At 38.3% G+C, this 17500-nt stretch overlaps 1 protein-coding gene across 1 annotated transcript in view; it reads right to left on the bottom strand.

Moving 5' to 3' along the window:
* Positions 1 to 8011, bottom strand: part of kcnip4a (potassium voltage-gated channel interacting protein 4a) — a 46724-nt gene extending 38713 nt beyond the window's left edge. Inside the window, exon 1 of the mRNA XM_062065920.1 lies at positions 7912 to 8011. Coding sequence (XP_061921904.1) covers positions 7912 to 8011 — 100 coding nt within the window. The remainder of the gene's footprint in view (positions 1 to 7911) is intronic.
* Positions 8012 to 17500: the final 9489 nt, after the last annotated feature.

Genomic DNA, 17500 nt, shown 5'->3' with positions numbered 1-17500 from the left:
TGCAGCGCCGGGATTAAAGCGCACACTTTAGAGTGGCCACGTTAATTAGATGGTTTTTTTCTTGACGTGCATATGAGACCCATGCAGAAGGAGCATAACAAAAGAGCCAATTTTACTCTGTTTACCCTGTGAGAAGTTGTTGATCCCCAGAGGGTGAGCCAGCATTAGACCCATGCAGAAGTCCCACCACAAAACAGCCAATTTGACTTCGTTTACCCTCTGAGAAGTTGATGAGGCCCAGGAGGTGCAGCAGCTTGATGGAGGCGAACACCAGGACCACGATGCCCACCGTCTGCAGACCCTCCGTCTCCCAGATGCTGCTCAGCACCGAGCCGCCCTCGGGCTGCTCGGCGCCCCCGTTCCCTGACCCAGAGCCGCCTCCCTCATCCTCGCCCGGTCCAGCGCTCCAGTTGCCCTGTTCCCACTCCAGTGCTAAGCCGGGCCTAAATCCAAGTGGAGGTGCCTTGACCTTAAAGTGTCGTCAGGTCATTCACGGGTCACATGAGGACAACGTTCACACGGCACTGGAGGACAAAACAATGAGGACGCAGCGGGAGGAAAGTCTTGTCTTGCACTCTTTGGGGAGCAAGGGGAGGGGACGTGAGTGAGAGAGGGCGGCAGAGAGGGGTGAGAGGGGCATATCGCCATCTAGTGGCTGCAGGCAACTATGCTGCAAAAAAGCTGTATGACAGAAGTGCGTTGCTACTTTTTTTTTTTTTTTTTTTTACTGCAAAAAACGGAGTGTACTCTCCTCAATGTGTGGCCAACAATGAATGAATCTGCATGTTCATCAACTTCGTTAATAAGGACGCGGTGTTAGAAACAACAAAGAGTCATTAATCAAAGTGGTGGACAGGCGACGAAGATGACGATGGAAGGGTTGTTTGTCATCGTCGGAGGATGAGGAGGGTGATGCAATTAGGCGACACCTGCAGCGCCAAAAGAGGGGGGTGGTGGTGGGGGTGTCATGATGAGGTGCAGAACAGGAGCAATCAAGCGTGTAGACTGGTTAACCTTGGGGCAACTTTGCTTTTATTGTTGCATTGTTGTCTGAAAATACTCCATCTTGTTACAGAACACCAAATGCTCCTTTACGCTGATCAGCACCAACATGTCATCGCTTGGCGCACGGAATATGCACTTCAATCCGAAGTTTTTCTTCACTTACAATATCCTCAAAATCAAGCAATCACCAACTGTGCCCCATTTTAGCTGGTCATAGCGTCCCGCTGCGAGCAACGGATGGACAAGCAACAAAAATGCGTACCTGAAGAGTAGCGGAGTAAGCTCGCTTACGCACAAAAACCTGCCGTACAACGTTACACACGGCAAAGAAGAAATGTAGGATAGGTTAGGAGAGCAGCGCAGATTCAAAAAGTCCAAAACCAAAAGAACATATATATATATATATATATATATATATATATATATATATATATATATATATATATATATATATATATATACACACACACATACATATATAACTATATACATACACAAAAAACTATATACTGTACATACATATATAACTATATACAAACATCAGGGTTTCCCGCAGCGCTTTGTTGTTAAGGCGGCCGCCTTAACAACAAAGAGCCACAGCCTAAACTAAAGTCTTAACAAGCTGCTCCGCTGATTTCTGCCTCTGCCTCTGTCATTACGTCTCTGCAGCACCCAGCATTGTCCCATCCACAGAACCATCTGATTGGTTACACGCAGAGCGGTAACAGCCAATCAGCAGTGCGTATTCAGAACGCATGTAACAGCCAATCAGCAGTGCGTATTCAGAGCGCATGTAACAGCCAATCAGCAGTGCGTATTCAGAGCGCATGTAACAGCCAATCAGCAGTGCGTATTCAGAGCACATGGAGTCAGTGCTCAGGTAGGCAGAGAGGAGAGACGGAGGAATGAGCAGATGTGTTTAGCAAGTGAGCATAATGCAGCAGACTCTCCCCAAATTATAATAAAGACCTCCCAGTCAACTACTAGTAACATCACTATGAGCCCGTTGACGTTCTAGAAACATACGCGGCAGCTCAGCTCGCTCGCAGTCTTTGAGGTGAAGGCTAATTAGCTTTTAGCGTAACGTTATTTTACTGTGCGGTGTGTGTGTCTGTCTGAGAGAAAGACAAGCATTATTGACCTACAGTTAACAACCAAGTTATTTCACTTTACCTTTTTCTGTGTTGATTGAGCTGTGTTGAAGCAGCAAAAAAGGACATTATGTTTAATGAAGAGTTTCTGTCTCTGATAGTTGATATAATAATGTAACTGCATCACTAAGCCTACATGAACTCCATGGTGTTCAGGGATGAATAGTCTCTCTTATTGCTATTGTACTTTTTTTTTCAGCTATAGTTACATTAATCATTAGTAATGTAGCAGCCTAGTTTGAAATGGCAGGGTCCCTGCTATCACATATTGATAAAAATATAACATTTACATAATAAAAATCAACTACAGGCTTCCCAAATGCTGTAATAAATTAAGCATGATGAGTTGAGCATATATCACCATGTGGCCCCACTTTTAACTCTTTTTTTCAAACGTTTATTATTGCAAACGCTTACTTATAGAAAGTCATTAATCTGACTTAAGTCATTATTTTGACTTAGTAAGTCATTATTTTGTCATTATTTTGACTTAGTAAATTAGTAAGTCAAAATATATATAAATATAACTTGTGTTTTGGCGACAACTCGTGGTCATATTAATTTATTAAATCAAGCGCATGACGCAGTAGGTTGAATGATGCGGACACTTTTGTTACTGGATACTCTTCTGCTTTGGTGACTTTGTATGCGTAAGCAATATGCAACTATAATTGTTTGATATGTTAACACGTGCTGTTTTAGACCGCAATATTGTTCAATTAAAAAGGGACCTATTATGCAAAAACAACTTTTCTAACTTGATGGTACCTGCTTATTAGGGGTGTGGGAAAAAATCGATTCAAATTCTAATCGCGATTCTCACGTTGTGCGATCCAGAATAGATTCTCATTTTTAAAAAATCGATTTAAAAAAAAAAATGATTTAACATTTTTTTTATACATTTTTATTTTTAGTTTTTTTAATTAATCAATCCAACAAAACATTACACAGCAATACCATAACAATGCAATCCAATTCCAAAACCAAACCCGACCCAGCAAAACTCAGAACTGCAATAAACAGAGCAATTGAGAGGAGACACAAACATGACACAGAACAAACCAAAAGTAGTGAAACAAAAATGTATATTATCAACAACAGTATCAATATTAGTTACAATTTCAACATAGCAGTGATTCAAAATCCCTCATTGACATTATCATTAGACATTTATAAAAAAATAAAAATAAAAAAAGAACCATGGTGTCACAGTGGCTTACACTTGCATCGCATCTCATAAGCTTGACAACACACTGTGTCCAATATTTTCACAAAGATAAAATAAGTCATATTTTTGGTTCATTAAATAGTTAAAACAAATTTACATTATTGCAATCAGTTGATAAAATTACAATTTACAATTATAAAAGCTTTTTACAAAAATCTACTACTCTGCTTGCATGTCAGCAGACTGGGGTAGATCCTGCTGGAATCCTATGTATTGAATGAATAGAGAATCGTTTTGAATCGGGAAAAAAATCGTTTTTGAATCGAGAATCGTGTTGAATTGAAAAAAAAATCTATTTTGAATCGAATCGTGACCCCAAGAATCGATATTGAATCGAATCGTGGGACACCCAAAGATTCACAGCCCTACTGCCTATGTGTATTTGGGATCTGCATAAGTCCCGAAAAATTTGAAATCAAACCGCGGAGGCATTGCAGAGATGTTTATAAAATAATCTTGCCTCCCGTCCTACTTCCGCTAAACGAGCCGAAGGAATTTTGTTCAAGTGTGACGTTTTTCCCAATTGTGACATCAACGCATTATCCATATATGGAAGAAATGTACCCCAACATCGTTGCGCGAGTCCGCCGTTTTTAACTTTTACGTAGGAGCGTTTGTAATCCGCAACATTTCCACGATGAAACCCAATAAAGGAAAACGCTCTGTTGGTTGCTTTGACCAGCACGAGTCACTACACACACTTTCAGCCTCATCTCAAGTAAAAAGTCCCTTACTTTTAACCTTTTTGATTCGTGGCAATGTGCCTTCAACTGTGAGGAAGTCGCTCTGAGCGTGTGCAAAGCAAACCACTCCCTGCCTGACAAATCTGCACCAGTATAGAGATGAATTTCCCGAAAAACTACTATTAACGGCGGCCTCGTTGTCTACTATTTATGGCAACGGAAGTAGACGATATAGCAGCACCTTTCTAACCTAATAACAGTAGGTTAGAAATGTGTGAATGATATGTTTGCTCTATTTGTCGTGCGCAGTAGCTATCTTAGCCTTCTTCTGTAAAACAACAGCACAAGTAAACACACTGCAGGACTGTTTGTATCGGACATGATATCAGAGATTTTGGATCCATAATTGTTTTTTGTTTTGTTTTTTTGCTGGTATCAGACCGATGGCCGATATCAATATCAGATTGGGATCCCGCTCGTATGATTATCAGGAATAATAATGTCACACTTACGTAAAAGAAAACCATTAAAAAGCGCTGTAGATTCTACAGTGTGCAAACTAGAAATTTATGATGTAAAAATATCTCAGCAAACATAATTTTGACCACGTTGTGACCAGCAGACCAGCCAGTAAGCCCCGCCCTCATCCTCTTCAGCTTCCACAGGCAAGAAGGACACCCAGAAGCGTAATGTTAAATTTGTGTGCAATTCTAGAGATTTTCACTCCAGTAGTTGTTAAAAAACAAGTGCAATAAAACAGAAAATATGGCTAATTATGAATATTTACTTTGTTTTTATAGTTATTTTTTTTCCCTCTCTCTTACTCACCTGCATACCCTGACCGCACGTCCCTAATTCAAAATGCCTGCTCCTAAGCATTTCCCCCCCAAATATTTTCAGGATCTACCAGTTAAGTCCCAAACATCAGCGATCAACGGGTTGGCGACCTCTCCTTTGATGTGTTGGAACATTCTTCCAGATTTGCACTAAAATTTAGTTTGGAGTTTTCATACCGCAAATGTAACTTTATCCAGATTTGCACCAAACTTAAAGGGGAACTCCACTTTTTTTTGGAATTTTGTCTATCGTTCACAATCATTATGAAAGACATGACGGATGGATTTTTTTTTAATGCATTCTAAATATAAATAAACATACATAAAAGTCAGCTTACAGGGGAGCCAATGAGAGCTCTGCTATTCCGCCCATAAAATCTGATACCCATTCAAAAAGCGCCAAAAATACTACATTTACATTTCGTGATTTGAACACCAACCAAGTGTTAGTGATATTGTTATTATAATTTATCATCACTTCTGGGTGTGTCTGTTTACATCATCGAGTGATATGCCGCTTTCTCGTGTCCCTGCTCCCTGTAAGTTTATTTGAGATAATTAATCATGCCTCTCACCTGGACATGAGACGTCTGAGGATGTAATCCAACAAGTTGGGACAGTTTGACAGCCATATAGGACCTGGAACTGGCGAGGACGACACAAAAAGCGCTTGTTTCCCCACCCTGTTTCTTCGCAAAGATTATGAGTCATTTTTCATCTAAAAGGTGAATATATGAAGATCCCAGGAGTCGTCATCCTAATGACAGCAGACATTGTACAGTAAGTGATGTTTTATTATGTTTGTTGGCTCTCATAAAGTCTGCAGTGAGTAATAATCAGTAATGAAGAAATATATATATATATATATATATATATATATATATATATATATATATATATATATATATATATATATATATATATATAACATCTTAATGGAGGTGTTTGAGTGTTTTTTAAGGGGCTTTATAGGCAGAATTGAACGGCTCTCATAGGCTCCATTGTAAGCAAACTTTTGATCGCATTTACTTAATATTTAGAATGCATTAAAAAAAATCCATCCGTCGTCATGAATTACATAATGATTGTGAACTGCACTTTTTAAAAAAATGTTTGCCTACCATTCAACGTCATGAGAGACATGAACACATGTATTTTTTTTAATTTTAAAGATAAAAACGCTTGGAAGACAGCTAATAGGAGTCACCGTAGTAGCCATCAAAGCCCTCTAAGACAACTTCAAAACCCTCCATCAACGTTTTATACACACACTGCAAGTCTATGCATAATTTAATAACAGACACGTTCATAACAATATGTCCATCCATCCATTTTCTACCGCTTGTCCCGTTCGGGGTCGCGAGATGTAATATGTTATATATTGACTGTATTTTGGTCATTTCAAGCATTACTGGAACTTACTTCCTCAGCACATTTATTTCCATTTCCATAGCAACAAACTTCTGACAACAAACGCAAGTGTGTTTTCTAATCATGGCAGACTTGGTAACAGACAACAAAGACAACTATTTCTGGACAATGATCATTCAAAACCTTATCTTTTTGAAGCTGAACATATGGAGGATGAACTGCTGCTTCAAGAAGCCAGCACGAAGAAGAGGCCTTTCCTTTTAACAACACTCAGTAAACGTTTGGGAACTGAGGAGACCAATTTTTGAAGCTTTTCAGGTGGAATTCTTTCCAATTTTTGCTTGATGTACAGCTTAAGTTGTTCAACAGTCCGCGGTCTCCATTGTGGTATTTTAGGCTTCATAATGCGGCACACATTTTCAATGGGAGACAGGTCTGGACTACAGGCAGGCCAGTCTAGTACCCACACTCTTTTACTATGAAGCCACTGTTGTAACACGTGGCTTGGCATTGTCTTGCTGAAATAAGCAGGGGCGTCCATGATAACATTTCTTGAAAGGCAACATATGTTGCTCCAAAACCTGTATGTACCTTTCAGCATTAATGGTGCCTTCACAGATGTGTAAGTTACCCATGCCTTGGGCACTAATACACCCCCATACCATCACAGAAGCTGGCTTTTCAACTTTGCGCCTAGACAAATCCAGATGGTTAATTTCCTCTTTGGTCCGGAGGACACGACGTCCACAGTTTACAAAAACAAGTGTGTTTGATGAGCATTCCTCAACTTTCTCAGTCTTTTTTGCCACTTGTGCCAGCTTTTTTGAAACATGTTGCAGGCATCAAATTCCAAATGAGCTAATATTTGCAAAAAATAAAGCTTTAAAGTTTGAACGTTAAGTATGTTGTCTTTGCAGTCTATTCAATTGAATACAAGTTGAAAAAGATTTGCAAATCATTGTATTCTGTTTTTATTCACGATTTACACAACGTGCCAACTTCACTGGTTTTGGGGTTTGTGCATGGGGACCTGCACCAGATGCACAGAAATGAAATGGGTGGTCACACTGGATCTGCACCTTTAACCAGATTTGCATCACATTTCACTTGTTAGCAGGATGGAGCGTCATCTTTATCCATACTTGCACCAAAATATAAAAGGTTGTCACACTTGATCTTCAATCATGACTACATGTCTATAGCCAATTAAAAAGTGATCGTAAAAAGGTAAAAAAACCAAAAACGTTCCTGTCTACAAACGCACAAAGCCGAGAGGGCCTGCATGGAGGAGCTGATAACATTGACCATGCAGCTTGTGTCTCCGTCTTGACAACATGATAAGAAATGGGGGGGAAAAAAGGCTTTGAAAAGAGTCGGGCCTGATTTATAGCAGACTGACAGTCACTCTGAACTGTGAGGGTAAAGATCAGCAGGGAACACAGGACATAAAATGAGGGTAGACATAGAAGAGCAGTAGAACCAGGACGACTGGAGCCACTGGATGACGTACACACAGCAGCAAGGAGGAAATCAATAGTTAGGGACATCACTTATGGAACGATGAGGAGCTTCATCAAACTTAGAAACAACCTAAGAGCTTACATAATCACAACCCAACTTTCCCCTGTCTGTCTTACCATCAAACCCGACCTCCAGCAGCCCAAACTGCTCCAGAACCTTCACAAAGAGAACCACCACCACCAGCACGCCGATCATCTCCAGACCCTCCAAGTTCATGTTGACGGTGAGCGCCACACGTCCCGGGGTCTTTAAACGCCTCACAAGAGTGTGCTTGATGGGCATGAAGCGGCAACAGAGAGAGGGAGGGAGGAGAGAGGGAGCGAGGGTACAAGAGGTAGGGGACGAGGAGGAGGTGTTCCCAAGTTCAACTGATTGTTGGCTCGTGCCAATCATTAAAATATGGGAGAAAATATCTAAAGAATATTGTATGAAATGAGTGGAAAAAAATGGAAAATGTCCCAATATGTTCTATAAATTGTTGTAGATGTAGGTAGGTATAGTTGGAGTTGATTATGGGATGCACAACTCTAACACACACAAAAATCCATACAATTATTGACCAAAAAAAAAAAATGTCTATAAATATTCTACAGTATTTAGACAACATTCTGAAATATGGTTAAGGTAAAATTAGATATTAATGGCTGTAGAACTCGAAGCAACCTATACAAATAAAATAGTAAAATAGTTCAAATGTTTCCTTAACTTTTTTTGGAAAAAAGGGTCAATTGTCTAAAAATATTGTTAAATATTTTTTTTAAATCTCTGGAGAATGTTTACTTAGAATTATATATAGTTTGCATAGTTTGTAAAACTTCTTTGAAAAGTTAAAATAACAAAAATCAGGAAATAAGTGTCTAAAAATATTTAGGAACATGAGGAAGATACTCTATATTGCCAAAAGTATTTGGCCACCTGCCTTGACTCACATATGAAGTTGTAGTGCCATCCCATTCCTAACCCATAGGGTTCAATGTGATGTCGGTCCACCTTTTGCAGCTTCAACTCTTTTGGGAAGGCTGTCCACAAGGAGTGTTTTTATAGGAATTTGACCATTTTTCCAAAAGCGCATTGGTGAGGTCACACACTGATGTTGGTCGAGAAGGCCTGGCTCTCAGTCTCCGTTCTAAATCATCCCAAAGGTGTTGTATCGGGTGCAGGTCAGGACTCTGTGCAGGCCAGTCAAGTTCATCCACACAAGACTCTGTCATCCATGTCTTTATGGACCTTGCTTTGTGCACTGGTGCACAGTCATGTTGGAAGAGGAAGGGGCCCGCTCCAAACTGTTCCCACAAGGTTGGGAGCGTGGAATTGTCCAAAATGTTTTGGTATCCTGGAGCATTCAAAGTTCTTTTCACTGGAACTAAAGGGCCAAGCCCATTTCCTGAAAAACAACCCCACACCATAATTCCTCCTCCACCAAATTTCACACTCGGCACAATGCAGTCCGAAATGTACCGTTGTCCTGGCAACCTCCAAACCCAGCTCTGTAACAACTGACAGTGCAAAAAGGTCGCTGACTTTCTGCACCATGCGCTTCAGCATCCGCTGACCCCTCTGTCAGTATATGTGGCCTACCACTTTGTGGCGGAGTTGCTGTTGTTCCCAAACTCTTCCATTTTCTTATAATAAAGCCGACAGTTGACTTTGGAATATTTAGGAGCGAGGACATTTCACGACGGGATTTGTTGCAGAGGTGTCATCCTATGAAGGTTCCACGCTGGAAATCACTGAGCTCCTGAGAGCGGCGCATTCTTTCACAAATGTTTGTAGAAACAGTCTCCATGCCTAAGTGCTTGGTTTTATACACCTGTGGCCGGGCCAAGTGATTAGGACACCTGATTCTCATCATTTGGATGGTAGGCCAAATACTTTTGGCAATATAGTCTAAATAATAGTGCATGGAAAGAGGGAAAAATGGAAAATGTACAAACATATTCTATAAATTGTTGTAGATATGGTTACTGTTAATAATGTGCTGCAGAACTAAAAAAACACAAAAAAAAATCAATACAAATATGGACAAAAAAATCTAAATTGCTTTATAAAAATGTGTGAGGAGAAGAGGCAAAATGTTGAGAAATATTCTACAATACTTTGACACAATTCTGGAATAAAGTTTAGTTTAAATTAAATATATTTTGAATTAATTATAGGTTGTAGAACTGTAAGCGATCCATAAAAGTATGGGCAAAATAATTAAAACTATTCCATAAAAAATTTGGAAAAAAGGGGAAAATGTCGAAAAATATTGTACAATGATTTTAGAAAACTGTTTGATTTAAAATGACATAGTTAGTCAAAGTTTGCATTGGGTAACACAAGTCACATTGACAAAGCTTAACCTATTGTTACTATAACAATCTACAAGGTTAATACAGTTTGCTTCTCTTTCTTCCCCTCCATTTATCTGCTCTCTTTTGTATTTCAAGTTATCATTACATATATGTATTGTTGCATTTGAACAATTGTATTGTTGATAATAGAGGTAAAGTATTGTTACTATTCATTCTCAATAGCGCTATTTCTATTGCTCCATTTGTAGTGTAATAATGTTCATTGTCATTTCTGTATTATTATTTATTTCACTAACTGCTTCTTTTCCATCATATTTGTACATATCCTATTTGCTGATGTTGTTCTATTGTTGTTGTTATTGTTATGTTTGATGTTGTTGTCTCTCTCTTATCCCCACAATTTCCCCCTCTGTCTTTCTTTTTTTCTCTTTCCATCCCCTCCTGCTCCGGCCCGGCTGCACCAAATGATAATATAAATCCATTTAATAAAGTAAAATACAAATAAGTCAACAAGAGAAGTATCCCACATTTGTCTTTTGTAAAGTAAATTTGTACAGCCAATATGGGCATCTACATCAACAATATGATTTGCCTGAGTTGCCGGACAGGACAAAAAATAAATAAATACAATTAAAATTAAAAAAAAGTTTGCATTGGTTGTTCAACTTCTTCAAAAGATTAAAAAATATATATAATTAGAAAACAAGTATTTGAAAATGTTCAGTAAAATGAAAAAGATATACCTTATTATTGCATGAAATGGGGAGAAAAATGGAACATATAGTATACATGTACATTGTTCTAGATATTGTTACAGTTAATTATAGGCTGCAGAACTTAAAGAACACAAACAAATCCATACAAATATTGACAGAAAAAAATAAAAAAAGCGGCAAAATGTTTTTGAGGAAACTTTCAAAATGTTCTATGCATAATTTAAAGGCCTACTGAAATGAAATGTTCTTATTTAAACGGGGATAGCAGATCCATTCTATGTGTCATACTTGATCATTTCGCGATATTCCCATATTTTTGCTGAAAGGATTTAGTAGAGAACATCGACGATAAAGTTCGCAACTTTTGGTCGCCTGTACCGGAAGTAGCGTGACGTCGCAGGTTGAAAGGCTCCTCACATTTCCCCATTGTTTACACCAGCAGCGAGAGCGATTCGGACCGAGAAAGCGACGATTACCCCATTAATTTGAGCGAGGATGAAAGATTTGTGGATGAGGAACGTGAGAGTGAAGGATTAGAGTGCAGTGCAGGACGTATATTTTTTCGCTCTGACCGTAACTTAGGTACAAGCTAGCTCATTGGATTACACACTTTCTCCTTTTTCTATTGTGGATAACGGATTTGTATTTTAAATCACCTCGGATACTATATCCTCTTTTTCCACGACAATACATCGGCGAAGCACTTTAGCTACGGAGCTAACGTGATAGCATTGTACTTAAATGCAGAGAGAAACAAAAGAAATAAGCCCCTGACTGGAAGGATAGACAGAAGATCAACAATACTACCAAACTCTGGACCTGTAACCACATGGTTAATGCTGTACCGCCTGGCGAAGCCTAGCAATGCTGTTGCGCATTGAAGCTAACTAAGCTACCGGACCTCGACAGAACTATGCTAAAAACATTAGCTCTCCACCTACGCCAGCCCTCATCTGCTCATCAACACCCGTGCTCACCTGCGTTCCAGCGATCGACGGCGCGACAAAGGACTTCACCCGATCATCGATGCGGTCGGCGGCTAGCGTCGGATAGCGCGTCTGCTATCCAACTCAAAGTCCTGCTGGTTGTGTTGCTGCAGCCGGTCGCTAATACACCGATCCCACCTACAGCTTTCTTCTTTGCAGTCTCCATTGTTAATTGAACAAATTGCAAAAGATTCACCAACACAGATGTCCAGAATACTGTGGAATTTTGCGATGAAAACAGAGCTGTTTGTATTGGGATACAATGTGTCCCAATACTTCCGCTTCAACCATTGACGTCACGCGCAAACGTCATCATACATAAGACGTTTTCAACCGGAAGTTTCCCGGGAAATTGAAAATTGCACTTTATAAGTTAACCCGGCCGTATTGGCATGTGTTGCAATGTTAAGATTTCATCATTGATATATAAACTATCAGACTGCGAGGTCGGTAGTAGTGGGTTTCAGTAGGCCTTTAATATAGTTGGTCAAAGCTTCAAATCAGGAAATATTAATTTAAAAATAAGGAAGATATGTCTAAAAATAAAAATAAAAACAATTCTGAATAAACATTCCGTAAAATGTTGTTCTAGTTAAAGTATAGTTAGAAATGATAATACCTAATTATAGGTAAAGGTGTCTAAAACAATTCCGTAAGAACGTGGAAAATTACGGTTCATTTCTTTTTTTTTAAAAAGACTAGATTACAGGGGCCAATTTGGACTGTAGATAGTTTAATTTTCTTCTAAGGAAAGTAAAATGTACTGCATTTAATGGGTTTTGACTACCTTATGTTTACCAAAGGGCGTAGAAAATGGATGGATGGATGGGCTGCCAACATTTGTCGTCTGACACGTGAACGCCACTATTTGCTCTCTTCTAAACTCCTCAGGTTTTTGCACAGAGCGCAATCAAGCGCCTAATGCTGGTGAACATGCACCGCAATCATCAGCACACAGCATGCGCCATCAATCACACACTTGCTGTTGGTGATGACGCTGATTGCTCCAGCTGCATGCATTTGGCCACAAGGCCGTGTTGTAAATATTAACCATGTTACCAATAATAATATTTTAATGCAATGCCTTGTTGTAAATATTAACCATGTTACCATTAATAATCTTTTAATGCCATGCGTTATTGTAAATATTAACCATTTTACCATTAATAATCTTTTAATGCCATGCGTTATTGTAAATATTAACCATGTTACCAATAATAATATTTTAATTCAATGCCTTTTTGTAAATATTAACCATGTTACCAATAATAATATTTTAATGCAATGCCTTCTTGTAAATATTAACCATGTTACCAATAATAATCTTTTAATACAATGCCTTGTTGTAAATATTAACCATGTTACCATTAATAATCCTTTAATGCCATGCGTTATTGTACATATTAACCATGTTACCAATAATAATATTTTAATGCCATGCCTTATTGTAAATATTAACCATGTTATCAATAATAATATTTTAATGCAATGCCTTGTTGTAAATATTAACCATGTTACCATTAATAATCTTTTAATGCCATGCGTTATTGTAAATATTAACCATGTTACCAATAATAACATTTTAATGCAATGCCTTTTTGTAAATATTAACCATGTTACCAATAATAATATTTTAATGCAATGCCTTGTTGTAAATATTTACCATGTTACCATTAATATTTTAATGCCATGCATGCCTTATTGTAAATATTAACCATGTTACCATAATAATATTTTAATGCATTGCCTTGTTGTAAATATTAACCATGTTACCAATAATAATATTTTATTGCAATGCCTTTTTGTAAATATTAACCATGTTACCAATAATAATATTTTAATGCAATGCCTTTTTGTAAATATTAACCATGTTACCAATAATAATCTTTTAATGCCATGCGTTATTGTAAATATTAACCATATTACCAATAATAATATTTTAATGCAATGCCTTTTTGTAAATATTAACCATGTTACCAATAATATTTTAATGCAATGCCTTTTTGTAAATATTAACCATGTTACCAATAATAATCTTTTAATGCCATGCGTTATTGTAAATATTAACCATATTACCAATAATAATATTTTAATGCAATGCCTTTTTGTAAATATTAACCATGTTACCAATAATAATCTTTTAATGCAATGCCTTATTGTAAATATTAACCACGTTATCAATAATAATATTTTAATGGAATGCTTTGTTGTAAATATTAACCATGTTACCAATAATAATATTTTAATGCAATGCCTTGTTGTAAATATTAACCATGTTACCCATAATAATAATCAAGCATGCCAGCATTTTAACCACCATTAAATACTATATCACATGAAGGGCTTTTTGTGGCCCCAAACAAGAGTCTGTGGCTCCATTTCAGTCTTTATTATTACTCGTGTAACACCCCAGCCTTGGAGTACTGGAGTAGCGCTTTGAAGGTTGCGGCCTATAAAGGTGACTTTGTGGGAGTTATTTCATGTCGAGTGCACTTTCTTCTAGTTAAAAAGTTTGAAAGTCATAAGCTGTTTTTTTATGCTCTTGCTACACAAATATTTCATTTGTAATTAATAATTCCTACTTTGTGGGACTCATTTACCATGGTCAGGCCCGGAACCAATTAATAGCGATTAAGGAGGGTTTACTGTAATACTGTCTTCGGGCTATGGGAGTCTGAGCGTGTGCATCAAGGACAAAAATGCACTTCAAGTGCACGTATAATTAGATGTTAAGGAACTAATGTATTATGAATATTTGAAAGGTTATGTGGATATTTGTTTTACTACAAATAACTACATATAAACAAACAAAAAGACCACATTGACAAAAAACATTGAGTTTAATCCAACATGCTCAATAGTCTTGTGTTTCTAGTCCAGAAAATGTCCCAAATTCATATGGACAGGTAAAAAAAAGAAGTATTTATTGCCAATGAATGGTCTATTTTTTATCGTTTTTCCATATATAAGGCGCACTGGATTATAGGGCGCATTAAAGGAGTCATATTATTATTGTTTTTTTCTAAATGTAAAACACTTCCTTCTGGCCTACATAACATGTAATGGTGGTTCTTTGGTCAAAATGTTGCATAGATTATGTTTTACAGATCATCTTCAAGGCGCTTTCTGACAGTCGTTTCCGGATGCGCCGTTTTGTTGGCGGTCTTATTTACGTGGCTCACCTTCGACAGCGTCTTCTCCCCGTCATCTTTGTTGTAGTGGTGTAGCGTGCAAGGACGGGAGTGGAAGAAGTATAAAAAGCTGGAGCTAACTGTTTTAATGACATTCAGACTTTACTTCAATCAATAACGGAGCAGCATCTCCTCTTCCAGAAACAACAACACCGGAAATTGTCAAGTGAGGAACAGTCCGACCGGAGTTCTCTAATAACTAAAGTTCCTTGGGTGAATAATGTAAACTCACTACACCGGTATGTTTTAGCGCTTCCATGGCGAGTTTACTGACTGATATAAGTAAGAACTTTACACTACTTTATATTAGAAATGGCAACAGCAGAGGGTGAATGTCACATAACAAGAAGATAGACAAAAAGAAGAAGCTTATCGACTACGGTATCGGCACGGACTACAAAGGCGGACTCGCGCAATTTGTCTGGTTTTATGCAGATCCCAAATACAAATCAGCAGGTACCAAAAGGTAAGAAAAGTTTCTTTTGCATAATATTGCGAAACAAAATAATAAATAAATAATAATAATGGATTAGATTTTATATCACGCTTTTCTATTATTAGATACTCAAAGCGCTCACAGAGAAGTGGGAACCCATCATTCATTCACACCTGGTGGTGGTAAGCTACATTTGTAGCCACAGCTGCCCTAGGGTAGACTGACGGAAGCGAGGCTGCCAGTTTGTGCCTACGACCCGTCCAACCACCACCTATCATTCATTCATCATTCATTCACTAGTGTGAGCGGCACCGGGGGCAAGGGGGAAGTGTCCTGCCCAAGGACACAACGGCAGCGATTTGGATGTCAAGAGGCGGTGAGCGAACCTGCAAGCCTCAGGTTTCTGGCACGGCCGCTCTACCCACTACGCCATACCTTACCAAAGTCTTACTAAAATATTTTGATGATTTTTGAGCGCCGTGTGTAATGTTCTATATTTTCAATGGAACATATACAATGTTGGTGTTGTTCACTTGAGTCGTATTGCCATCATAATGCAGCCTACACTTATCTTTTATGCTTGACTGCCATCTACTGGTCACACTTATCATTACTTCATGGACGAAAAAAAAATAGCTTCGAGGTGGGTAAGCTCAAACAAACATATTCCTTAGGTGCAGTGTCGAGTTTTGAGGGAAAAAAAATGATTTTAAGTGCGCCTTTTAGTCCGGAAAAACTGTAGGTTACCCATTGAAATCAGCAATTATCTATGGGCTTTAGAAAAGGTGCGGCCGCAGAGCTGCTAAGATAAACTAAAACTATTGCAAAGGACATGTTGACTCATTGCTGAATATGTCACAATCTCCTTAAAATGGTCTCATTCATCTGTTTTTGACCATTACAGTTTTTAAGGTATTAATGGGGTTTTTTTGGGGTGGGGTGGGGGTGTTGTAACTTCACACAGGTGAATCACAAAACATTAAAAACTTCAAAACTCTAATAGTTAGACCAACAACTTGGGCAGCACAAATGAATGGAAAAAGTTGGGGGAGATTTGGACTTTTTGGAGTCTAGCTATGATTAGTAGCATGTTAACTACACACTAATAACATACAACCACAAAATGTTAATAACTATCATGTGGCCCCCAGAGGTTGGGGCCCTAAACAAACCGCATTGAGTGTTTTATGCCAGTTTTATATCATATGTTTACTACTTACAGAGTTCTTACCTGATACAAACTACTCTAATATAAAACTGTGCATGGAAGTCTGTGTCCCCCAACATCTGTGTGCATAGAAAAAATATAATAATATAATTTAATATAATAAAATAAACTGCGATGAGGTGGTGACTTGTCCAGGGTGTACAGGGTGTACCCCGCCTACCGCCTGAATGCAGCTGAGATAGGCTTCAGCACCCCCCGCGACCCTGAAAGGGACAAGCGGTAAAAAATGGATGGATGATGGATAATAAAATAAATATATTATAATATAATATGATATATATCCATCGCTTGTCCCTCTCGGGGTCGCGGTTGTGGCTGGAGCCTATCCCAGCTGCACTCGGGCGAAAGGCGGGGTACACCCTGGACAAGTCGCCACCTCATCGCAGATAATATGATATAATATAAGATAACTTTTTATTTTATAATTTGAAAGAATAAAAAGTTTCCATCATATTTGCTTTATAGAAGAGTTCCCCCCCACGCCCCCATTCCAACCCCACACATTCTTCAACACTCACACATAACTCCCAGAAAAGTCCGGAGGGAGATGATGTAAGTTAAGGGGTGCTGTGGTGTACAATTCACTCTTCATCCACTGGGTGGCAGCAGAGTAAAGAGACACCACAGCACTGCTTCCTTAGATGAAGCAGTGCTGTTTTTTCAGATTAAAATATAAATCAAGAAAATTGGCATTTTTGCATGACAAGTGGAACATTCAAATGTTAATTTAGTAGGGGAATATAGTTTGTCTGAAGCTCACACGGGCCAGAGAACAATACTGCAATGTTATCATTTGATTGTGAACGAAAAGAGCACGAGCAGCAATTATTGTGGGAGCATTTATCATTTTG

This window comes from Entelurus aequoreus, linkage group LG12 (assembly GCF_033978785.1).
Source record: "Entelurus aequoreus isolate RoL-2023_Sb linkage group LG12, RoL_Eaeq_v1.1, whole genome shotgun sequence".
Classification (NCBI taxonomy): domain Eukaryota; kingdom Metazoa; phylum Chordata; class Actinopteri; order Syngnathiformes; family Syngnathidae; genus Entelurus; species Entelurus aequoreus.
This window is presented reverse-complemented; position numbering and strand designations above follow the sequence as displayed.